General features: G+C 30.1%; 1 protein-coding gene across 1 annotated transcript in view; it reads right to left on the bottom strand.

Moving 5' to 3' along the window:
- Window positions 1-539: 539 nt before the first annotated feature.
- LOC136980343 (uncharacterized) overlaps window positions 540-26219 on the bottom strand; it is a 36129-nt gene continuing 10449 nt past the window's right edge. Inside the window, exons 2-6 of the mRNA XM_067276434.1 lie at window positions 22823-23901; window positions 22370-22730; window positions 7951-8067; window positions 7699-7871; window positions 540-2141 (exon numbers count right to left, since the gene is read on the bottom strand). Coding sequence (XP_067132535.1) covers window positions 1299-2141; window positions 7699-7871; window positions 7951-8067; window positions 22370-22730; window positions 22823-23901 — 2573 coding nt within the window. The 3' untranslated portion in view covers window positions 540-1298. The remainder of the gene's footprint in view (window positions 2142-7698; window positions 7872-7950; window positions 8068-22369; window positions 22731-22822; window positions 23902-26219) is intronic.

The raw sequence follows: 26219 nt of genomic DNA, 5'->3' as shown, positions 1-26219 counted from the left end.
AGTAGAGAATGGAGTGAGAAATGGATTTTATCGTAGCATTTCTGAGCTGTAGAGAAAACAGCCAAATGCTTCGTGTTTAAAAAAATTCTCCAAGGAATTTTTAGTTTATATCTCAAAAATCATGTTTAGATAATCTTTTAAAAATCTTTTGGCTAACATTCAAAAAGCTATTGCCAAAATCGAACCCAATCCATAACTTTCTTACTGATAAGAAAAAAAAAAAAACATTCAACTTGATCAAATCAAAATTTATGAGGTAGTATTTTGCACGTTTATAGATGACGATTTATTATTCTGAAACAATGTTTAAAATTTGCTGAATTTTCTAAAATTTTCGAAAGAAAATTAAACTGAAAAATAAGCCAAGTATCATATTAATTCGCATTAATGAAACACTGCATTCTATCCTAAGTTTTTGGCTTTGAATGACCACAAGATGTAGGTTCCTATAAGCTGCGATCATCCAAAGTTTTTACTTACAAAAATACGATCGTATTTCCTTCTAGTATTACGAATTATTCATTAAACATTTTCAAATATGAGTGTTTTACTATTTATTTAGGGATGAAGCTACATTGAATATACTGATGTATACATTACTTAATTAACTTTATTTTAATATTTATTCATAATATCAGTTGTAACACATTTTTATTTAAATTTATGATCTTCGTATCACAGTATCAATTCGAAAGAAATTTAATTTATGGCATGAATACATTAGACGACATAGGAAACAGTTGAAACAATGAATTTGAAGCTTTTTTAATTAAGAGGTGATATAGTCTATATACTAAAGGCAATTCTTTAGTTCACAAATTTTGAATGAAATGAAGTTTGCATTACGCGATGATAAACAGTCGATGATCTTCACTCACAATTGTTCCATTCTTTGGTGAGTAGACTGCTTAGAATGATTCACAATCGACTAAAGATAATATTGATGGGGTTAGAATGTATGATATGTTGTCAGTTGATGGGAATGTGTCCATTTTTTGATCCTAGGAATGTCGTCCATAATTTTACATATCTACTTTAGCTGAAGGTATTTTCTAATTTCATTGGAAAAATGCAGTAAGTGGAATAACAAATTTTGTGAATAAAAACACTCCTTTCTCCATATTAATTTTGATTCGGCTTTCTATGAAATTTTTCATGGCAAAACTCATCAACTGACAACACTTTACCCATTCACTACTTTTTGCAGCGACTGTAGGATTTGTAAATCCTACAAGTGCGTGCGACACTTGATTTTTTGGTCCGGATTAGACCGTCCCAATTCCATTCGGTCTTTCTGTTCATCTAGTTTTATCATCTTCCTTTTGATCTGTGTTATTCACTTTGTTGAAATGCTTTTTGTATTTCCTCAACAGATCCGGAAGGTCGTAAGAAATGGCAATATCCAGTTTGTCGAGAGGGCATCCTCTGAAATAACTGCATGTTGACTGAAGAGGTTTAAAATCATATAATGGATGAAGATTGAAAAATTCACGATATATGTCGGGATCTGGAAGATCGTAACGGCTGACATTGGTCAAAGTGCTGAGACCTTGATAAATACTGTATTTATCAGGATTTTCGGTGATTTGATCGGCTATTTTCTTTCTGTTGCTGAATATGGATTTGTGTTTGTAGTAGGTTGCAAGGTAACAGTCTACCATTTTTGCATGATTACGTACTCGAACTGCGTGACGTCTGGCATAAAGGATACGATTTTCAACTCCTCTTTCAATCGTTTCTCGAAGGTCGCTTAAAAATGTCATTTCTTGATCGAGAAGAAATTTTGCCGGTGATCCTGGATGAAAAGGCTTCGTCATTAACGATACAGCATAAATAACAGGTGCCTCAGTACTGCCCATTAATGGCGACAGATTCCAGAATAATTGACCGATCACCTTCATAATATCGCTACGTCTAATAGTATCAGCTTTATTGAGTATAAATCGAATTTGGGCTTCGCGTCCTTTCAGTTGGTCCAAAAGAGCTTCTAATTCGGAACCAATTTCTAATTTGCTTGGGTCGAAGACCACGTATATGGCATCGGCTCTATCGATGAACCATTGAAATGCATCATTGAATGGATAACCTCTGTCTTGAGGCTTTCTGTTTTCCATGATTCCCGGCGTATCAACCAGGGTAAGCTGTAAAGATAAATATTTATGTAATAAACTATATTTTTATTTATTGTTTTTTAAATCTATGTCAAATTTATTCTCTGATTAAAAAAACATATATAAAAGTTTTATTTAACTAATGTCGAAAATCCTGGAAATTTTAAAATTTTATAGTATCAAAACATCAAAATAATTTATATTATCGTTATTGTTGTCGTTATTTATATTTACATTAAGAAATACTAAGAAATTTATACTAAAATTTCAGTCTCATTTATTTTATATTTAACTTCTTCAGATAAATTTTGAGATAAGGTCTTGTAGCAGAAAATCATATATGTTATTTCTTAGATGAGATAATCACATTTTTATAATGTCCTAATATAACAAAGTATTTGACGAATTCGAACATTGACTAGTTTTTAAGAGAATTAACCTGTTGTGAAATCTTAATAAATTTATAGTTGAAACAAATGATTGAAATTTTATATATAAATTCATTATTCTTGAAAATAAACCGATCGATCAAATTTTTTTACAAATATAAATTTCTAATTTACGATAAGCTTATCAATAATTAAGAAAATGTGTGGAACCACGAGCGGAGATAGAGCTCATTCCTTGAATGTCAATAATCCCTGAAGCTTTTCGATGAAAGTCACTCTAAGAATGGAACAATTAATTTATTATTCATATATCTATTAATATAAACTAGCAATGAATGCTCAGCGTTGCCCGGAAACTCAGGAAGGGACTCGAGTCGTCCTCGTTATAGAATAGCGTATATTTCCAGCAGATTGGCAGAGAGTAACTATGCAAAATTTGGCGCAAATCAGTCAAAGGGTTGGCAATTTGTGGGGGATAAAATCAGGGAGAAGGCGGGAGGATCCGAATTTTAAAGTAGCTGTATTTTTGGAGGATTGTAGAGACTAATGCAAAATTTGTACAGATAGCTCAAAAGGTTTTGAAATTTTGGGTTATGGGTGAAATCACAGGGAAGGAGCGACGGCTCCAAGTTTCACGGTAGTCCATGTATTCTTAGATAATGATACGGTAGGATTAATACTGGGCTAAAACAATGAACACACAAAAATACTACAGGCCTACGTAAAAAAGTTTAGTTTAATATAAGGAAGTAAATTCGCTTCTTTATAGTTGTATCTTATAACATAAGGGTATTTATTATTATAAGAAACGAACGACCAAAAACAATATAAACAAAATATATACACAACTATTCAAACTGCACGAATCAAAACTGAAAATATAAGATAATAAGTTTAAAAAAGCCCACCAGGTGGCAAAGGACGAAGCTGATAAATATTGTTGCTAGACAAATGCTGCGGTAAAACATCGTTCTCGTGCATTTTTGTTTTTTAGCATGTAAATAATATATAGCCTATGTTCACCAGGAAGAAATAAGCTTTCCAATAGCAAAAGAATTTTGAAATTCGGTTCAGTAGATTTGAGGTTATCTTTAGCAAACATACAAACTTTCTCGCTTTATATATTAGTATAGATAGATATAACTTAAGATATACAGTAGATATAGATAACGTCTGAATCCCGGCTTAAAATTCGATAATCTTTCTGTTTGTTAAGTTAGGCAACGCAACACTTGGGCGATCTGCCTAGAGGGGATGCCTTCCAGGAAGCCTTTTTAAGGGAGACTGGCCCCTATTTAGGTGTTACAAACGCGGAGAAAATCCGAAAAACTCCACGTGGCCAACCCGCGACCGAACTCCCAGTGTTAAGGGTAAGAAGACCGCTTGGCCACTGTGGACCATATTTTTTCTGACTGGTTTTGGGGACATACTCTTCTATATCCCCCGTAACTGCGTTTATGGGAAAATCTACCAATAATTATTATTTTTATTTTGAACGAGACGTTTTAATTCAATTGTAATGATTATTATTAATTATGATTAATTATTTTTAATATTTTTGCAGGTTTTTAAAATACGGTAAAGATATATTTAATAAACTTAAAATGTGAAATTTCACTTATACAAATTTAAATTATTATTGTGATACATATATTTAAAACAATTAAAATTTGAGTGTTTATTCATTAAATTTGTCGTGTTATTCAGCTATTACTGGCATATATCTATTAATTCATCTATAAATGTTGTGAAGGCATCAGAATTTTATTGCTCTTGCCTTCTCGAGATATGACACACAACTCTCTCTGTCTCTTCATTCCCTCGACCTTTAACCACCAAAAATTAATAGCATCAATGCCCCTAATACACAAACCTACGTGCAAAATTTCAGAAGTTTACGACAAAAGCACGGGAGTTAAGATTCAAAGACGGTGAACGAAATTGTGCTCCCACACACGCACACACACACACCCACACACCCACACCCTCAATAACATACAGAAAAATTATTTTTGCATTTTTCGACGTTTCAAGGTTCCGAATCCAAAAACGTACAAGTCTTGGGGATTATTTTTTGACCGATCGCCATACTTTTCCTCTCATATTTAATAGAGAAGGAAAAGTTATTAAGCTAATAATAATAATAATAATAATAATCCAAAATTTATTCGTAATAAGGCAGGAGCCAGTTACAAAGGATGTTTTGACAACAATTCTTGTTATTAATACTAAAAAATACTCCAATAATACAAATCAAACCAAGCATTATACAGCACATTGGTTGCCGATTGTAAGTATTTAATACCATCAATTTAAAGACCTTCCAACTCATACTGCAACTTGTAACTTTCTTCACACACTTGGTTCTTAAACATAAAATAGCATTAATTAATGCTACTTATGTCTTTAATGAATTGTTACGTTAAAAAATTTGTGAGCATATTTATATAATCTATAAATTATGTCTATCTTGGCTGAAAGGAATATTTCATACATTGCTCTTTCATCAGTGCACCTTGTTAACATATGCAAGTCAAGATTATGTGCTAGTTTCTTTGCATCTTTACAGCCACAAAACATATGAAATTTTGAAATTATTGTATGACATCTAGGGCAGATACTCTTGGAAAACTCAATGAAATTATTATTGATTAATATTAATTCCTTATTTATTCTAAGTTGTATGAAAAATCTTTTGACATTAAACGCCAGGTTAGTTAACATATAGTTATTAATAAATGGATACTCAAGAATTACGTTATACCAATTAGTTTTCTCTCTTATAAATATATCTTCTATGTCTTGTGATAAAGAGATTTCGAGCACGTTTTGTATCAACATTTGGAAATGTTGTTCACTTATTTCAGGTAAATCTAGGAATATTGTAACAGAATATCCAAAGCGCTTTAAAATTTGTGCAATTTGTGACACCCAGTTTGTGCTTTGTCCTTTAATCAAAGACTTTCGATACAATTGGTATAATAATACAGTGGAAAGATTGCGGGCATCTCTTATTTTAAATAAAAATTTCATGTATCTTCTTATTAAGGTAGCACTCAACTTAAACCTACTTAATTCCAATCTTAACGCGCTACCTGGTGTGTTGTAATCCAACAAAAAAATCTTGCGTATAAACCTGTTTTGGATCACTTCTAGTTTTTGAAAGTTCGTAAGGCTCCAAATTGGGGCCGCATAGCCAATAAAATTCATTATAATAGAGTTAAACAGCCTAAAATGAACTTGGATGTTCTTTATCTTTGCTCTGTAAAACAATCTAATCATATTATTTATTAAAGTATTTGCTTCAGCGATGACTTTTTTATACTGTTTGTTGAAGGACAAACTGGGTGACAAGATGATACCTAAAAATTTTATTTCCTGAACTACTTCCAGTTCTTCATTATTAATAAAAAACGACATATACTTTTTTGGTAGGTTAGCACCATTCCTGAATATCATGACTTTGGATTTTTTTGGGTTTATTTTTAATTTCAAGCCATCTAAATAATTTGTCACTAGTTGAATTTTCCTACGCAAGGCCGCGGCAGTTGGGGCAATGATGACTATATCGTCCGCGTAAGATAACGAATGAACAACTTGTTCTCCTATTATAAACCCATCATCTTCGTTCTCAAAACAATTATTTAAATCAAACGTAAAAAAATTAAACAAATAAGGAGACCAGGGGTCTCCTTGCAATAACCCTCTGGCTGAGTCAAACGATGGCCACTGTATATTGTTCTGTTTGACTATTGTTTTGTACCTACCGAACAACAATCCGACAATTTCTGTTAGTCGTTCACTTGCATGATAATATGTCATTTTCGATTGTAAGCCGGTGATGCTCACCGAATCGTATGCCTTTTCCAGGTCCACGAAAAGTGCAAAGACCTTTCGTCTTTTCTTCATTAGCTGTAACTGTACAATTGCTATCAGAATAAAGATGGCCAGCTGAGTACCTCCATTTTTAATATACGCATATTGAGTTTCATTCTTATAGTTGTTTTCATCTATCCACTTGTTAAACTTCAACATTAGAACGGCCGTAAAAACTTTACGCAGCCCTGACAACAGAGCAATTGGGCGGTAATTAATTGGGTCTTTTCTGTCACTATGTTTAAATATCATAGCAAATGTTACTTCGTTCCATGAGACTGGTATCACTCCTCGGGTGTAAAACCCGTTGAATTGTCGAGTTAAAAACCTAACCATCTCAATTGGAAAGTTTTTAATTATATAATTAGAAATTAAATCAGACCCAGGAACTGAATTTTCTTTTAACTTCTATTAAGCTAATAAGTTATTGCTATAAAAGATATATTAAGTAAAATTTTTGGCATATGCATATTTGTACTGTACATTATAACGTCTAATGAACAAGTATACTCATTTCATCATTATGAGAAATAGAAACAAATACAGGATCGTCGGGAGGGAGAACTGGTAATTTTTCCCCGGGTTTGTAGAAAAGTTAGGGTCCTTAAAGCTTTCTACTCTTATAAATGTTGTTTTTATTAATAAAAAATAAAATCTTGAAAATTATTTTTAGTTTCCCTGTTGTTATGTATACATAACTAGGGAAAGTATTGGAATTGTGTCAAATTTGACACTCAGATTTTTTGCAAATATCCAAATTTTGAGGCCTCTCGAACTAAAAATAAAAACCGCAAAAAAAAAATCCGTTGTGTGTTTCTTGGCGTCTATTTCGTTTAAGATCTCAGGTGAGGTAATGATGAAGTAACGAAGTTTGGCATGGGAGCTACTGTATAAGGGACGTTGGCACTATTAAATTTTGATTGTTAAAGGTGGAGGGAGTGAGGAGATAAAAGGGTGTTCTAACTCGATAGAAGTCAGATTTGATAAAGATTTTCGTTATTAACATTTATAACTTTTATAAAACTCATCACTACCCTCTAAACTAAACCTTTTGCCATTTTATAATAGTTAATTTAAAATATAAAGTTTTTATAACCAAATCTCGAGACAGATGACACCATACATAATTTTATTTATTATAATTAAAAATATTTTTAATTTAATTTTTTTTTTATTTTTTTAAATATAAAAGTTATTTTTTGTTTTGATAAAGATTTTCTTTTATCATATAAAAATAATGGAAAAGGAATTTTCTGGAAAGAACTGCTGTATTTAATATGATTCACTGCTTATTATTCATTTTGAAATGTATTCTAATTTACCTTTTGTAATAACCTGTGAGGATATTGAACTCCTTTGAAATGCTCAAGAAAACCTTGACCAAATTTTTGGACACTGGAAAACGCCCAATCAGCAAGGAGTTCGCTTCCGGCCATTGTCAACGGTTCTTCGCCATGTTTGATTAACGTAAAGTCTACATCTGTAGGCTCAGGACCTAAATTATAAATGGCCAACTTGAACGTTGCGCATTTAAATTCATTTGAATAATATCTGTTTAACGATACTGATATTACCTGTTTTCAATGCTGCGGAAGTTCTTTCTGTATTTAGAAGGTAATTGATGACACTTGTCTTTCCGGAACTCCAAGGACCAACAAATAAAACCATGGGCTTAGCATATATTTCGGCATCTGTTAATTCAGATTTAAAAAGTTTTATTTATAATAAAATAATTTAAAACTAAGCTTCGATAATTATTATATTTTAGAAATATTTACAATAAAATTAATTCAATTTGAATCCTTTATGAAATTTTCTGAAGCTGAAAATTTAACAGTTTTGTATCTATATTGAAACTAATCTCACAAGATAAATAGCATTTATCAATAGCTTTAACTTGCCTGCTTTTATAGAATTAGGAGCTTGTAATAACCATCGGCAGATAAAATACATATCGGTACATATTTCATTAAAATATACTATTACAGTAACAGTTTATAAATTATAAATATTAGTAATATATAATAATACTATCATTAAAAATATAAAACAAATAGCAAATTAAAAATTGATTAATAGACTCAAATTTCGATTATTGAATGGTCTGTATGATTAGCATCAGAGTTATGACGATGTATTTAGTTCACGAACTTTGTTACGACAAAACTGTTAATGAGTCTATTTATTTATATATTGATTTTTATTTTGACAGAAGATGGAAATTGAATTTTTTGCTGAAAAAAGACTAACAATATAAATCGTTGTTTGATTTGTTTTCGTCGTCATATTGCTCAATCTCAGATTTATAAATGGACTCGCTTGGCACTGGCGCCAAATTTTGGACCTAATACCTTATTTTTCTCTTATTAGTGTATGCATTTATAGTAAAACTGTTATTAACTGAATAATTATGCATTTAAAATACATTGAAGAAGTAATTTGAGTTATAATAAGGTGGTATATAGCAACATAAATGTCTTGTAAATTTCAATGTACGGCACTGTATGTACTGTACATAGGACCTATGACGGGGAGTGCCAAAGCCTATTGGGCCCGGTTCGCTTAGAACCCTAAATCCGGGATTGCATAAGTTTATGTTAAACATAGGATTTATCGCTTGAGAAGTTTATTTTTAATTTAGAAGCTTAAAAATACAAATAAAAAAAAAAATCCTATTAAATCCGTACAAGCCTATACTGTAAGCGTACAAACTAATGAACACTCATATATCACAGAATTCTTATCTTTTGATTATAATGATTATTCGTAAGGTATTAAAATATGTAAATAATTAACAATATACATATACCTCAATAAATTATTACTATAATATACAATTATTATAGACTATAGTAAATCTGATTACCTAGATCAATATCTAGATCATTACTTTTGTGGTGTATCTAGAGAATAACATTCTGGCATTCAAGGTGGCACGAAGACAGCGGCCTGTTAGTTGCAATATACCCATTCTATCATTGATAATTTATGTCGACCAAGTTATTTGTCTAAATAAATATGTTATGTTAGTTCGTATATTTTCAGTGTACTATCCATGACACAAGAGAAATTAGTGACGAAGATTAAAAGTTTCAGGAAAGACTTTTAAGAACTGGATGGCGTATCTTTAAACAGTTTATGAAATTGCTGTTGTTTTGAAGTAGCAGAACAAGACGTAAGGATATTGAAAAATGAATGTCATGTTTTAATGATTCAGAAATTTAATTAAACAACACTGTCCGCAAGAAAAGTGGAAAAGGAAACGAAAAGGGATCCTCTGTTGAATAAAGTGTTGAGACGTGATCAAGTAATTGGAACATACTTTTACATTAGATAAATCCGTTTTTCGTTCAAAAAAAGAATAAATAAGTTTAGAATTGGGATGTTTACTTTGTCTTACTTTGATTTGTTTGAGTGGAAGTGTACGAAATTTCAAAGTTACTTTGGCAAATGGAAAATGCATAACAAGTCAATTGAAATGGTAGCTAAACCAGCAGAGACAACTCAATATAGTTATTTTTCTCAACAAACAGTATTAAATACGGATAACACATCACGTACTGTACATTCAGTTGAGGAGTCATCGGGATGAGAGAGAGGGAGTGTCAGTGGAGAAGGATAGCTAGACAGGATCAGAAGTGAAGTAAAACAAGAACGAGACAAGTGACAATCAGAGTTCTGCGCCGGCTGATAAACCACGTTATCCAAAACGCCTGCATAAGAAACCGGCGAAATATCAAGGCTATGATTTTTGTAAGAAGAAAAGAAATTGTGGAGTATCGAGAGGATAACATCCGGCGTTCGAGGTGATGCGAAGGAAAAGTAAAAATGGCGGTCAGTTAGCTTCAATGTACTTGTATCATTAATCATGTAATCATAATTCATGTGGACCAAGTTAATCTGTCTGAATAATCTGTTATGTTAGTTCACGTGTTTTAAGTGTACTGTCTCCAACACAATAACTTTCTTGTATATATATAATTGAAACCTTATTAATTTAAATTAAAATATTTCTCTCTATACGTTTACAACTTCACAATTAACGTAGTCATTCATATGTCTACATCAGTAAATTTCTCGGTGAAATCAACTGTCACACTTTCAGACGAAGTTGTCACCAGAGTACCATTGTTCTTTCAATTAGCAATGTGGAATGGGTTTCAGCTAAAAATAATTTGGCGTCTAGACGGGAAGGTAGAGCCAAAATTTTGACAATAGGCTTGGGAGGTAAATATTTTCACAATGAGTATCACGTCTAGTCAAACAACCATCTTATATTATTTGAATATTGGTTTAATTTCAATTAAGAAATTTACTTGGAAATTAATTTCATTACACGTTTAACAGCTGTTATCAAAGTTTTTATTTTTGTTATTATTTACTTATGTTGTTTACCCCAACAATACCTTCATTGCAAGAAAGGCAGAAACGAATACAAAATTCAAAGGCGTATCACTCCATAATTTAAATATACATTTAGAATATTCATATATATAATATTTACATGAAACATATAGTTTATATGTATATAGTTATAATTTTCATATTTACATCATGTTCATTTAAAAATTTTTATCTATCATAATATGGTTAATAATTTTTTTGTTTCTATTATATTTATGTTTCTGCTTATTATGTTTTTGTTTTGATTACAACTCAGTACAATGTAACAAATGTAGGACTATGCCTATTGTTTTTGATAACAGTAGACCTACTGTCAGAAACAGTACACTGTTCTATGAGTAGCAATGAACTCATGGTTTGTGATTATTATTCTGAATCCACTCGTAAACTAAGAGTATTTATTTAAAATTTAAGTTTTTATTTTTAATATACTGTACTATAAATTTTGATATACAAGAAAAGTGACTGAGAACTTTGCATTGAGAGAAATAATTAAATAGGAAGGAAAAAATGCTCATAAATATTGATCACAAAAAGACGTTTACTACTGATATTTATAATTTTTTAAGTGTTGACTTATTTGGATTTGAAAGTGTTTTAAGAATATAAATTTTACTTTCCCAGCTCTTATGTATATGTTAAGAGAAACTATTGGAATCATGTCAAATTAGACCCTCCGGGTTTTTTGCAAATCTCTGTTTTGAGACCTCTGAACCCAACAGAGTAAAGGGGGGATTCCGTGGATATGTATATATGTGGCGTCTATTTCGTTAAATATCTGAGGATGGGGTAATAATTAAGAAACTAAATTTGGTATGATATCTTGTGTATAAGGGCTATTGATGCTATTAAATTTTGGTGGTTAAAGGTTAAGGGAGGAGAAGATAGAACGGGTCATGCATGTGTCATTTCTCGAGAGGAATCGAACTTAATGATTTTACTCGTTATTAGCATTTACATTTTTTTGTGAAACACATTCCTACACTTAAGATTAAGCTTTTTGTCATTTTATAATAATTAATAATATAAAATGTTTTTTATAATAAAATCTCATAACAGATGGCGCCACATACAATTTTATTTATTATAATTTATAATATGAAAATTATTTTTTAAATAAAATTTGTTAACAACCGGGAAAGTTACGAAGTTCGTTGTTAATATATAAAATTTTAATTAGTCAATAACTCAAAGCATCTATTAAAATCTTCCTCATTAACTTAATTCATTTATAAAGGCATAATTAAATTTGATTAGTTTATGTATTCAAACATTAAAAAACTAAAATAATTTAAATTCATATTAAAATTCTAGATAAACTTTAGTAATTAAATATAACTACTGTATTAAATGAAAAATTATTATTCATATTTTAAATTACTGAATTAAATAAAATTATATAATTTACAATAGAAAGTTCTATTGCAAAATATTAATTATTAAGAATTGTAACAAATTACTTAATTGTGAAATGTCATTAAATGTAATTGATGGTAAGAATAATATGCGTATAACTAAAATTTAACAATAATATTTTGCTTCATTAACTTATATGATTTAATAACATAGTTCTGAGAATAATCGTTGAAAATTATATATAAGCGTGATTCATACATACTGCACGAGTATTTCTAAGAAAATATTTAAAGATGAAAACTTTACTCGTGCTCAATATACGTATATTGAGTTAACTTTGATTTTGAATCATTTGTGATTAACTGTTACTAGATGGAGCTAAATATTTATCCATATAAGTAAAAGAGCATTTATAATAGACTTACAATCTACTAAATTATAAAATAATTTCATTTAATTATAGTTCGAAAAAGTCGAAAATATAAGGTATGTAGGGTAAATTGTAACAAGGGATAAAGTGTCATAACTTTTAGCGTCATATTTTTAAGAATTTTTATTTTTGTCTTTTGTCCCTAGTTGTCACTGTCGTCCGTGTAAAAACAACGACAATATGTGAAAACTTCCGGTAAGTTATCATCAGCATTAGCAATACACTGAAATAATACGCTTATGATTACAAATGAAACTACAGATCTGTTATAAGCAAATGTAGAGAAATTTTTGACGATGTTACGCTGTGGTAGGTCTAACGTGACGGTAGTAAACTAGAATATATGAAAATGTATCCATAGAAACTGTATGAACAGGATAACAGAATTATGTTATCACGTTCTTTCCATTTTAACTTTTCATTTCATACTGTAAGATTGCATTAGAGCACTTTTTCATTTACGGAGTTTGTAGAATAATATGACTTTAGTACATTATTATAATATTTATTATTATATATATATATATATTTAGTATTATATTATTTAGTACATTATATTGATATATATTATATTGGCTGCTCTCAAATTATACCCATTATGGCCAAGGCCAATCCACAATAGGAACAGGCCAGGTAGTCATTCGGGGTAATTAGTCTTTTAGGGAAACTTTTTTAGAGCCAGTCCAGATGAACTAGAACCCTAGGACAGCTTTGTTAACAATGATGGCAAAGAACAGACTCTTATTTTTATTTTTGGCTCTTTCTGCTTAGCGAGCACTAAGAGACTTTTAGCTCTTTTTGGCTTTTTTCCTTACCAGTTATGTAAATTATGTTCTTAAATTTTTCTATTTTAAACTATTTTAGTGTAGTGAGTTTGTTTTGATGTATTTGTTTAATTATCGTAGGTGAAAAGCACGAGGTCTATTTCACCCCATTTGAAAATTGAGTATATTTCGCTTCGCGTTTACTCCTAACGCTTTATCGAAAGTTTTGTCTGTTCAATCAAAACGTATCAGCTAAAATGTTGCGTATGAACAGCAAAACGAAGGATTTGACTGAACTGAACGAAGACAGATGAGAAAAGCATCGTTTTCTGACGAAACCACGGACGAGTCTATGCGTTTACATTTTCACTGCAGTTCTTGACGCATTTGCAACTCGTGTGATATAAATGATGATGCACAGTGGCCAAAATAATCCAATTTTATCTAAAATTATGTCAAAATTTTTTCTTGATTATGGTAGTAAAAAATATTGTTACCCGTTTCAAAGGAAAAAAAAAGATTTATTGAAACGTAATGATGTAATAGTAATATAATAATAAAAATAATTTTACATTAAAAACAGAGATGTCACTTTCTTTTATATGATGGCTTTATGCACCACATTTTTGAAAATTTTGGCTTTTTTCTCACGAGGCACACGTCAAAGTAGTCTTTCCTCCATACTGAATCTTGAAAAATGGAGAACATTCAGATAAAACGTAGTCATGTAGACGTGAAAAGACGCTTTGACCAAACAGGCAAAACCTTCAATAAAACGTTGCGTGTAAACTTAAACATTAGGTTGAAAGGGACACATTTGAAATGTTAAAATCATTTTTGATAAACTTGGCTGTTTGCGAATTATAGTCTTTCAATCCTTTTTTTACAGTACAGTTAATTTAATTTTCTGTTATAGTTATTTACAATAACCAATTTTGCTAAAACTGATCCATTTCACTCACATTTACACTGATATATTTATTCTGATAAATTATTAAACATAATTAATAGTATTGTAACATGAGTGTAACAAAAATTTAATAATTTATAATAATAAACATAGGAAAACATCTTTATTTAAATTCAAAATTTTTATAAATTATTATAAAAATGTTCAATATACTGTATTCTTTGTAATAGGCAATATTAAAGTGATTGATATTTCTTTACTGTAAATCATTAGATTACAGAAGTTGTATGTGCGTCTAATCTAATTGATTATTCAATTAGATTAGACGCACATACAACTTCTGTAAAAAATCATTCGACGATTATTAATTATTGTTAGATCATTACTAGTAAAAACTTCTGATAACCTATCGTGTCGGTTTATCAGTATCATTTTGCAAAAGAATAAAACAATACAGATTAACTGAAGTTTTATTTTATTTTTATTTATAAAAGGAAGTTTTTGGGAATGACAAAACAGAATTCAAATTTAGTTTATTATTATTACTTTTTTTATTATTAAACATCTTTATCATGCCTCAAATCTTGAGACTCAAATTTCAATCCATTAGTAATTAAGATAGAGAGCTGATATAGATTTTAACTGGAAGAAAAACTATATTAAAACTGAAATTATAATCAGGCTCAGTTTTACCACGGTCTATTTTTTTTTTCAAATAAAACTTTAAAAAATAAACTAGCAACGAGTTGAGCAACTTTCCCGGCAACATTTAAAATTTTGGTGGCGCCATCTGTTCTCATATTTTAGTTAAAAACTATAAAAAGTTTTTAAATATTATAAAAAGGTAAAAAGCTTAATTTCGATGGTAGGGATGAGTTTTACAAAAAATTGTAAATGCTAATAATGAGTACAATCGTAATTAAGTCCGACCATACTGGAGATACACACGACCCCGTTATCTCCCCACCCTCTGGACCTTTAATCACCAAAATTTAATAGAATCGATCTCCCTAATAAACAAACCTCCCTGCAAAATTTCATAAATTTTCAACATAAAGCACAGGCGTTATTAAGCTTCAAAGAGAGTGAACAAAATCTTGCCTCCCCATTCACTAACATCCATACCTAAAACCGAATTTTTTCATTTCTCGACATTTCAAGGCATCTTATGTCGAAAAATTTAAAAATCTTGGGGGATGGTGGTCATTCTTTGCAGTGGCGTAGCGAGAGGGTGCAAGGGGTCTATCATGCACCGGGCGCCACTCGCAGAGGGGCGCCCAAATGGTCTCCAAGACAAACTATGTGTTTCTGGAGGGGGGAGGGGGCGCCAATAAAGTGTCGTGCCCCGGGCGCCAGTTATGTTCACTACGCCATTGAATTTCTTTGACCAATCGCTATACAGGTATACCTCGTCTTACGTCGGTAATTGGTTCCAGGAGAGGCGACGTAAGTCGAATTTACTTGTGTAGTTACGACGTAAGTCGAAACTACGACTTACGTCGTAACTAAACGCCAATAATGAGCACTTAAAGACCGCTAAATAAGACGACAACACAGAAACACAGATGTTTTCATGTTTCGTTCTTTAGGATTTATGATGATTATATTAACATTTACTGTAAAGGTACATATTTTAATATGATTTTATGTGCTTTTAACGCTTTTCTAGTGATATTACGTCTTCAATGTTTATGGCGGACGGATTTAAAGTCGAATAAACTGACTTAAACTTGATTTTTATTTTTCCATATACTTTTTTTGACAAACGACGTATAATCGGGAACGACGTAACTCGAGAGCGACGTAACTCGAGGTATACCTGTATTTTCCCTCTGTTACATATAACAGCCGGGAAAGTAAAAAAAGAAAATTTGATATATACAGTATATGAAGTCGAACGTATTATTTCATCTATGTGATTAGTTATAGATAAGTTATATACTCACAATAAGAATATTATACTTGAACAACCACTTTGTACTCTCTAAAATATATATAGGCCTATTTTTATATAATTTTTAACATCTCTATAATTCATATTAAGGTAATGACTTTCAGCTTTGATGTAGTAAAATGATTCGAAGTTTGATCTAATCCGAATTTTAACATTTATTTCTTTTATACAGAATATTATATAAGCTATAATATTCTACAACATATTATAGAAACTACACTAGCATATGATGAATAGTAGTAGTCACAAAGATATTAGAATGACTGAAAAAAACAGCCATTTTTCTCTGTATAACATTTTAAAAATCAATAATTTTAAACGTTTGACCAACAATAAAATTAAAAAATATATATTTAAAAGATTAATACAAAGGCAGAATTAATATATTAATTTAAAATGCTATATAACAATAAATTTTAGAATGAAGATTTTAAATGGAATTATTTTACAGAAAAACAATGCTATTACATAATGACAAATGAGTATGACAATATGATCTACAGAGAATAAAATGGAATAAAAATCATAATTATTATTAAATTATTATTGCCTTATTGTCCTTATTTCCATTCTTAATTATTTATTATATATGTCATTTCCCACAATATAACAATAAAATATGATGAGAAAGTTTTAAAAAATAACGAAAGGGTTGATTCTAGATGCAGCAAAGCAAGCATCTGTTTGAAGTGGCACATTTTCAGTGCGGCATTTCACAAAAAAAATAATTAAATAAAAAAAATTAAGATATTACATTTGAAGTAAATGATTAACTCTAAAAACATGTTTAGTATTTATAATAAATAAATAAATTGTATTCTCTGAGCCAATTTTTAAAAATATGGGAGTGGCAAACGACTTTGTTTGCTCGGGATAGCAAAAAATATTATGGATATTATGATTTGATCATCTGAAATGGGTGGATATTACTTGAAACTAATAGAAAGAAACTCAAAGCGTCTTTTAAAAAATATTATAATCAATAAATCCAAGAAAAACACATATACAAACTTTGCCCATCCCAAATTTAATGAAGTATTGTAGATAGGTACAGGATAGGTAGGTAGATACAAATATTTATATTAATTGTTATAAAAGGCAAAAGCATGATTTTAGAGGTAGGGAAAGTTTTTAAAAAATTGTAAATGCAAATAACGACCAAAATTTTCATTAAATCTGATCCCACTCGAGATATGATCTTCTCTGTCTCTCCTTGACTTACAATAACAGAAATTAGTATCAATCGGGCGGATCTAGGTTTTTCGGGGCCTGTTGGCTTATTGAAGGCCAATGGGGCCCCATTTTTACTTAACCTTATCTAACTATTTTTTACTATACGATAAGTGCTCATTGTTAATGAAAATGTATTAAAAAATTTATGATGATAATACAATTTTTGTGGGCCCTTGACATTTGGGGCCTCAGGCTTAAGCCCTATTAGTCCCTATGTAGATCCGCCCCTGGTATCAATACCTCATATATATAGAAGTAGCCTATTCCTGCTAAATTTCGAAATTTTTATTCAATGAAGTCCTGAGATATGAAACAAAATACAGACCACGCATATGATTTTGTGTGGTCTTGTGTATGATTTTGTGTGGTCTTGTGTGTGATTTTGTGTGGGAATTTAACACTAACAGTCAAAAAATAATTAAATAATTTGTATAAGGAGGGAAATAAAAATAATATTTGTGAAACAGAAGTTAAAAAGTAACAAACATCTATTTTTGTAAACTACAGGAGAGTAAGAATTACGTAATTGTTACTGAAAAAATGATTGCGAAACCTCAACTAGAGTAAAAATATCTTCAACTTATTTTCTGAATGAAAACTATTTGAAAACATTGCATAGAGACAGCTGTTTTGATCCGATTATAATAAATTTACTTATTTATGACAAAAATATATTGGGAAATTTTCAATTATACTGTATTTTACGAGATATTATTTTTTTATTTATAGAAATTTGTTTGTTTGTGTCATCTCTGATATTCTGATATTCTATTTTAGTTCGTATTAACATAAATATTTGAAAAGAAAAGTTATATTTTAAAAATATTTTAAGAAACAAGAATAATTATTAATTATACATAAATATATTTTCATTCTTTAATTAATTTATTATAATATATCCTTTAGTATATAGTAAAAATTAAATTAAGTTATAACTATATTGATAGTAATTCTTTATCAATAAATAAAAGTGAAATAAATTTTATAAAATATTTAAAACTAGCAGGTAGGCCCGGCGTTGCTCGGGCAAAAGTAACGATAGCGAAGATTAAGATTATTACGTTATAGTCAACCTTACCCGTTTTCACAGAATGCAATAATTGAGTCCCCCTGTTTCCGGACTAATTAGAGAACTTTTAAATGGGTCTAAAAATATGTTCGATTTCCCGCAAAAACGAAAAAAACTGCATCTGCATTTTGCACGTCGCTTTCTCTTAACAATTCCATTGTTACGTAACACTTCCATTGTTGACACTTCCATTGTTACTTGACACTTCCATTGTTACATAACACTTCTATTATTGATGGAAGTGTTAAGCCTTAATCCTGTCCCTCTCCCCCGTGGGGAGGTATTTCGAAAAATCCCTTCTTAGTGTGCGTTCTCGTGATGTACCCTAACTGTGTACCAAATTTCAACTTTCAACTCCTAACCGTTTGTATTATTATTATTATTATTATTATCAACAACTCGTCTCGATTATATATATAGATTCAAACTATAGTAGAGAATATAAAGAGAGTATAAAAAGATATATTTAATATATTTAAGTTTTATTTATATTATTTAATTTATATTTTATTTAAGATTATTTAAGAGAGATTATTTAATATATATTTTACTAATATATATTAAATAATAATTAGTTATTTAAAATTATTTTAAATAATATTTTAAATAATTAATGATTGAATAAACAAATAAATGTGTATTTTTTCTTACTAATTAACAATAAATAGATATTTTTAATATATTTGTATTGGATACAATATATAAGAATATTCAGTATCAAAATTTATAAAAATGAGTTAATGTTACCTTAGGTAGTCAAGATGTCGGTTCGTCTCTAATTCCAGCAAGGAAACAGTGGGACGCACGTTCTAACATAACCTAATCTATTCTAATAATTTGGTTGCTAATAATTTTGGTAATTTATTAGAATAGGTTAGGTTAGGTTAGAACGTGCGTCCCACTGTTTCCTTGCTGGAATTAGAGACGAGCTTGGCTACCTAAGCTAACATTAACCTAAAAAGGATATATGAATATTTTATTTTTTAAATTATTTCTATACATATTTATTATTACAATACATTACTGTTCTATTCTATAGGCTATATGTTATAGAATGAATACAATATATATGTTACAGTCAAAACCCGTTTTTAGTTAGAACGCGTTTTAGCTAGTTGAAACTAGTTTATACTGGATGTCTTTGTTAAAACCCGTTTTGTCTAGTTAAAACTAGTTTTAACTTAAATTCATTTTTGACTAGCAGTAAATTCTAGTTTTAACTAGACAAAATGGGTTTTGTCTAGTTATTTTAGTTAATTTACTAATATGCATATTTTGATTTTAGATAAAACTAGTTTTAACTTTTAACATTACTTAAAACTAATTTTAGCTACATAAATATGTTTGGGGGGAAATAAAGTTATGTATAGTGATTCGGGGAAAGATGCCTAACATTATGCTTATAAAGGAAATCATAGCGATAATTTGGGTTTTGGAGGCCTCTAACGAAAATATCATATTCTTGAGTACGTTTTTCAAATAAAACTTTGCAGTATATGAAAAATAATTATATATTGTGTTTGCAATAACGACTTTTTTACTGTCTGGCATTTTAGGCATCTCACCCCAAGTGTCCGGGTGAGATGCCAAATGCCATTAGGATAATAATTGCATATAATTGATAAAATTAATTTTCGAATATCTTAACCAAATTTAATTTATTGCATATGTAGTACAAAGTACTTCATAGTAAGTATAACAGCACAGTATAACTATTGTTAAGTTTCCGCCCGTTCTAACGTGCTCTATAGCTAGCTGAAAGCTTTTTTCAGTCCAAAAACCTTTTTGAGAAGTCCTTATATAATTTCTATGCATATCCTGCAATAAAACGAGAAAACAAAAATTTATTAAAAATAGGCATATTGGAATTCAATTAACAAAAAATAGGCATGTTACCCCATGAAAAATGTGGCATCTTTTCCATTTATCAGGGTAAGATGCTTACGTTGTACGTGTTCTAGCATGTCTGATCGGGATCGGCGGTAGCTCACAATGGAAACTTTAGAACCTTAACTACATCACACATTAATTCCGCAATTTTTAATAAATTCTATTTTAACTTTTAGTTTTAAAATGATTCTAGAAACATTTCACAACAAAAACTTCGTTCTTTTCTTGCTTTTATTCTTCTCAGATGTAGAAAATGATGTAACGGTAGCCAACTAAGCTTTCCGCACTCAATATTGGCCCAACGATTCATCATACAAACACATGACAATATCTGACGTCACTGTTTGAAAATATCAAAAAGTAGGCAACTTCCCCGCTTACCATCTTACCCCGAATCACTCTATATGTTGCTGTCAAAACCAGTTTTTAGTTAGGATACGTTTTAACTAGTTGAAACTAGTTTATACTGGATGTCTTTGTTAAAACCCGTTTTGTCTAGTTAAAACTAGAATTTACTGCTAGTCAAAAATGAATTTGAGTTAAAACTAGTTTTAACTAGTTAAAACGCGTTCTAACTAAAAACAGGTTTTGACTGCAACATATATATAAGATTTTTACATTAGAAACGTAGATATAGATAAAATTTTATACAGATTTCTTATAAATAATAAAATATTTTATAAAAATGTAAAAATTTTCAAAAGGAATAACTTATTAATTTAATATTTTATTTTTTTATTTTGGAATAAGTGAAGAAACTTATTCCAAACATTTTGTTTTAACATTTTGTTTTAACTTCAGGAGATAGGACGAAAGAAAATTAATAAATAATCAAATTAAAAGTAAAGTTGATCAATGAAAATATCAGTTTTCAAACTTCATTACAATATTCTATAGCTATTGTGTTTCTCAGAATAAGAATAGAACCATATGCTGGATCTTGAATGTGTAACTCTTCGCCACTATAGCTGCAGCTAGCGAGGTCCTAACTTGCGACTTTTGACGTAATTTTATTTTCTTGTTTTCTACCTGGTGCCGTTAAGTAACTTTAAGTCAGCAGATATTCATGACGAAGAATGTTCAAATTGAACTTTACTAGTGAAAAGATAAGAATTAGCTATATATTATTAGTTTGAGTATCATTAGTAAGCTTATATATTATTTTAGTATTTACAGTTAGTATACTGTGGAGATCTGTGGAGTACTGTATATTGTTATTCTCAGGCTTAAAGCCGGCAACTCTGTAAGAAAAAATACATACGGCCTTCGGAAACTTACGATGCTTGCTCAATTACTATTCTATAGGAATAACAATGAACAACCGTTAAATGTTAGACACGTGAATCAAACCGGGAAAACACCATGCGACTAACCCCTTTGTCAGGCGTGAACACGAAACCAATTACCAGTGTTCAAGGGTCCTCGACCATCGGTGAGCGTTTAAACTGAATAATTTTTGTTTATTACAGATTTTCCCCTCCATTTTCTCCAAAAATGTTTATTATATATTTAAACATTTTAAATCTGCATATAACATAAATTATTATTAGGATTTTAGTTTTATGTTGTTCATTTTTTTTTCTCAAAATAATAAAGAATTAAAATTTTATCAAATCGAAAAAAATTATTAACTTTTAATAAAATGTTTTCAATTTAATAAAATTCAATATGACTGTTCTTGTTTAGGTAATTTAATTGTTATTACACATTTTCTGAAATTTTGCAGAGCATATTTTATAATAAACTTTGTCATATTATATTTGAGAAATTTTTCAACATAATCGATTATTAATTCTTTTTAAGTTAACTAAAATTGTTGAAGATTTTGTCAATAGATTTTTTTTTTAATAATAAATACAATTAATTATAGTTCTTTAAAGAAAACTACTAACATTAAATTATTATTTTACATTTCTAAAATTTCCAAAAATCTTGTGATAAGATAAATGTAATTAATTAACTAATTAAAGAATGAAATTTTACCTCCTAAAGCTCGAGTGCTTATATCTCTGTATTTGAAAATCATTTCCAACGGTTTAACGGCATTTTCGTAAATTTTCTTCAATTCGTGAAGTATACCCTGAATAAATTTCTGGTCTTCTTGATCATAGTGAGTTCCAATTTCATTTAATCCAAGTAATTCATCGATATGGTCTCTATCGCGAAGCGGCAATTTTGGTTGCTTAACTTCTTCTTCTTCCTCTTCTTCGGTTACAGGCTTTTCTTCTTCTTCCTCTTCTTCTTCTTCTTCAGTTTCCGAGGTAATTGGTTGCTCAGATGTTGATTCTTCTGAAGAAAGTTCTTGTGCCATTCCAACTCCAATAATATAGGCTTCATCTGAAGTCTTCACGTAAATTCGATAATAAAAACAAAAATATTTGAAAGAAATGAATTTAGCATTTTGTAATTTAATTACTTATAGTAAAACAGTATCACCTCTTCAGGTATTCTTTCGAAAGAGTCCTTAACAGTACTTGTTTCATTCCCCGCAGGCGGTTGTGTAGGATGACTAGTGATAACTTCACTTTCTTTATCTTTAAATTCATCTTTAGAAGAGACAGAGTCATCTTGTATCCGATCACTTTTATCATCATCTTCTTCTTTTTCCTCAGTTTCCTCTTCTTCCTCCTCCTCTTCCTTTTCCTCTTCTTCCTCCTCCTCTTCCTTTTCCTCTTCTTCCTCCTCCTCCTCTTCTTCTTGTTCTTTTGTTTCAGCCTCTTTTGCGGCTTCAGCCTTTTCTTCTTCACCTTCCTCCTCCTCCTCCTCCTCCTCCTCCTTCTCTTCTTCCTCTTCCTCTTCACCAGCTTCAATTTCTTGTTTGCGTTCTTCTTCTTCTACCTCAGATTCATCTTTTTTCTCTTCTTCTTCTTCTTCCTCTTCCTCTTCTTCTTCCTCTTCCTCCTCTTCTTCTTCCTCTTCCTTCTCTTCTTCTTCCTCTTCCTCTTCCTCCTCTTCCTCAAGTTTTTCTTCATCTCTTTTACCTTCACCGTCTTCTACTGGAGTTTCTTCTTCATCCTCCTCCTCCTCCTCTTCTTCTTCCTCTTCATCCGTTACTTCTTTTTCTTCTTCCGTTTGGTCTTTGCCAACTTCTTGTTCTTCCTCCTCTTTTTTTCCCTCTTCCTCCTCTTCTTCTTCCTCCTCTTCCTCCTCCTCTTCCTCTTCCTCTTCCTCTTCTTCGGTAGATTTTTCTTCTAATTCATCGGCTACTGTTTCTTCTGATTCTTCTTCTTCCTCCTCCTCCTCTTCCTCTTCTTCGTCTTCTTCATCTTCCTCTTTTAAATGTTCTTTTTCTTCTTCTTCTGTTGCTTCTTCATCCTCTGTCTCTTCTTCGTCTTGGTCGTATAGTGATTCTTTAGTTAGTTCTTCTGTTTCTTCACTTTCCGTTTGTACACTTTCTTCTTGTTTTTCGTATTTAATATCATGTTCGTCCCAGTATTGTTCGAGTGCTGCTTTTATGTGAATCTGACAGTCTTCTGCTGTTGGTGGTCTGGACGGAACACAACTTTCTTTAATATCTGAAACAAAATGTAAAATATTATCATTAAACAATATTGAACAATGAGTATTTTTTGAACTAGACGAACACCAAAATAAAACAGCAATTTTAAAACAGCAACAGTTTTAATTTTTGCAAAGTTATTTATTAAGACAATTTATTATCGTTTTTTAATATATCTATAACTATTATTTTAAATATAAATTAGCGTTTTAAAATATGAACGTTAGATAATTGAATCTTTAATTATTTATAATTAAAGTTAAACAATAAAAAATTATCGGGTATCTGACCTGTTTGAAAAAATTAAATAAAAGACAGCTGATATTTAAATGCTTCTTTTGTATCATTTGTATTGCCACATTCAGAATTACTGAAATTTTCAATCTGGCAATATTATTCAAATTTATGTTATGCTTTTCTAATTGAAATTTTCTATATTTTTTATGTAATCGCTGATGATGTACAATTTCATAAAATATAAAATAGTATAAGTTTAATTTTGTTATGAATTTTCAGTCACGAAAGTATATTTTCTGTTATTTTTAACATAATAATTATATTTTCTGTTGGTATATACTGAGTGTATACATTTATGAAAGCTGCAATACAGTATACGATATGAAATGGGATCTGGCACTCCGAATGAAAGGCTCCCATCTTTGATTTAAAAATACTGTACACATGAAATTTCATATTCAATAATAATTAATAATTTTGTCTTACAGTATACTAGTGGTCTAAGAAGAATAGTCAAATTATATATCGCTATATACTATAAGTTATTTATTTTTAATAGTAAATAACGTATATATCATATATCATTTATTTATTTAAAAATATTCTTCAGTTCATTTACAAATGAAAATATTATTTTAGTTTATATAAACAACGAGTTGAAAGAAAGTTGCTTTGAAGTTATTTAAATATTCACTTGTGGTTTCAACTTAAGAAGAAAAGAGTCGTGCAGCCGTACAAATGAGCGAAATGCTTATACATGAATTTTACACATAATAACATATGTATATTATATATAGTAATAATAATATTTTTCTTACGGGTAGAAGTTGAAACCATAACTGAATATTCTCTAGGAGCTATTTTTGAACAATACTTTTAACTCTGTTAAATTATTGACGTGACGAATTTAAACTTTTAATAAAATATTTCTAATTTTAACGTTTCACAAAAAGCAGATAAAGAGGTAATTGGTACTTTAATATTATTTTTTATAAAAGTACAGTTTAAATAAGTAGTTGAGAAAATAATGTATACAATGTGTTAGTTTGAGAACAGGATTAAGTAGAAGTAATCGACACCTTTACAAAAGTTGGCACAAAATTTCCGGAAAATCTAAACTTATTATAAATATTTAAAATGTCTTTAAATTTATCAGAAGTTCATAAAGTCAGCGTGCAATTGATTCCTTTTAGAAACATTTAATTCAAAGAAAGACAAGTAAAAATGCGGTAAAAATGTTCCCATCCCCATAACAAAGTTGAATTCTAATCAGATTGTGGCTCTTGCGATTTCTTTATCAGTGTGTCGAATGTAAGTTTCTGTTCCTTTGCCAAGTTAGTTGATCCTTCAAGATTCGATCTCGCTCATAATGGGTAAAAATAAGGTCAGCAATGTAATATTCTTTGAAGCCACATAAAAATTAAGAAATTAATTTTCAAAACTTTGAGATAATAAATAAATAAAAATAAATTTTTTGTGAAAGTTTGGATTTGTATTTAAGAAATTATTTGTGAACATCATCTCATTTTTATATTTATTTGGCGGACGGCCGGAAATCGAGATGATACAGGCAATACGGTAACTTTCTGTTCTAGGAACTGGATTCGAGTTCAGAAATTTTCATGGATATTTCATGGTTGACATGGAATATATACAATTCGGCCGCCTTACTCAATATTGTGAGCTGGCTGAATGATGGGCATGAAAAAAGATCTATTAATCCCTGTAGGACAGAGAGATTAAATACTTATATATATTATATATCCTTATGGGCTAAAACGTCATATATTAATTCCTAAAATATTTAAATTTATTGTGTATGGTGCAATAAAACATCAGCTAACGACCAGATGGCTGATCTACGCTCAGTTAAGGCGTTAACAGTTTGATGGAATACGGTAACAAATATATAGATGATATGCCAATGGGATGTGCCTCGCGGGAGGACTTTCTATGGGAAACTAATCGCTATTTAGGTGTTATAAACGTAAAGAAAACTCGGAAAACTCCACACGGTCAATTTGTTGGTAAGACGCGCGTACCCACGATTAGTGTTCAGGGATTTTATCCACTCGGCCAGTGGTGAGCACGGAGAAA

The sequence above is a fragment of the Centruroides vittatus genome, unplaced genomic scaffold (assembly GCF_030686945.1).
Source record: "Centruroides vittatus isolate TY-2023 unplaced genomic scaffold, ASM3068694v2 contig_694, whole genome shotgun sequence".
In the NCBI taxonomy this organism is placed as follows: domain Eukaryota; kingdom Metazoa; phylum Arthropoda; class Arachnida; order Scorpiones; family Buthidae; genus Centruroides; species Centruroides vittatus.
Note: the sequence above shows the minus strand (reverse complement) of the source record. Positions and strands in the feature narration are given on the sequence as shown.